Genomic DNA, 767 nt, shown 5'->3' on the forward strand with positions numbered 1-767 from the left:
ATGTGCAAAATATACCACAATTTCCTACACCGAACCTCTGCCTCTCATGCCACCCATTCTCCCAGTTTCCGTTTCTCATTCAACTCCATCACTCTATTTCCTTTTCAGTCTACTTTCTTCTATCGCCCACGTCTTTCTCTCACAGCAGGGGGGATCGCCGCGGCTTCAGGTCCTGAGGCTGTGGGCTGTCAGCGGCATCCAGGAGAGCGTGGAGATGATCTCCCGAGCGTGGTTAGCGGAGAAGTTCATTTCCCCTTTTATGTGTCGCGTTTCGGTGCAGGACAGCCTCTGGTGCATGGTGCCCTCTCTGACTGAGGCCTCGGTGAGTGCGCGCCTGTTTCCTCCCGCTCTAATTGGGGCTTCGGTGAGCGTGGTTCGTTTCTGAATCTGACTGAAGCTTCGGTGAGCGTGGTTCGTTTCTGAATCTGACTGAAGCTTCGGTGAGCGTGGTTCGTTTCTGAATCTGACTGAAGCTTCGGTGAGCGTGGTTCGTTTCTGAATCTGACTGAAGCTTCGGTAAGTGTCTATGCATTTCTTTCCAAGTTGTTCCACGCTCTAACGGAGGATTCGGTGACTGCGGTTCGTTCAAAGCTCTGACTGAGGCTTCGGTGAGTGTGGTTTGTTTCTGTCGCCAAATGAAACTTCGATAAGTGTCTGTTTGCTTCTGTTTCCTGATCTTAGTGGGGCTTTGGTGAGTGTCTGTATGTTCTCCTTTGTGAGTGAGACTCTGTGAGTGTCTGTTTGTTTCATTCTCTGAGTGAACCATC

General features: G+C 50.7%; 1 protein-coding gene across 1 annotated transcript in view; it reads left to right on the top strand.

Annotated features, from left to right (window-relative positions):
- LOC119585253 overlaps positions 1-767 on the top strand; it is a 7022-nt gene that overhangs the window by 4112 nt on the left and 2143 nt on the right. Inside the window, exon 2 of the mRNA XM_037933912.1 lies at positions 146-322. Coding sequence (XP_037789840.1) covers positions 146-322 — 177 coding nt within the window. The remainder of the gene's footprint in view (positions 1-145; positions 323-767) is intronic.

The sequence above is a fragment of the Penaeus monodon genome, chromosome 19 (genome assembly GCF_015228065.2).
Source record: "Penaeus monodon isolate SGIC_2016 chromosome 19, NSTDA_Pmon_1, whole genome shotgun sequence".
NCBI lineage: Eukaryota > Metazoa > Arthropoda > Malacostraca > Decapoda > Penaeidae > Penaeus > Penaeus monodon.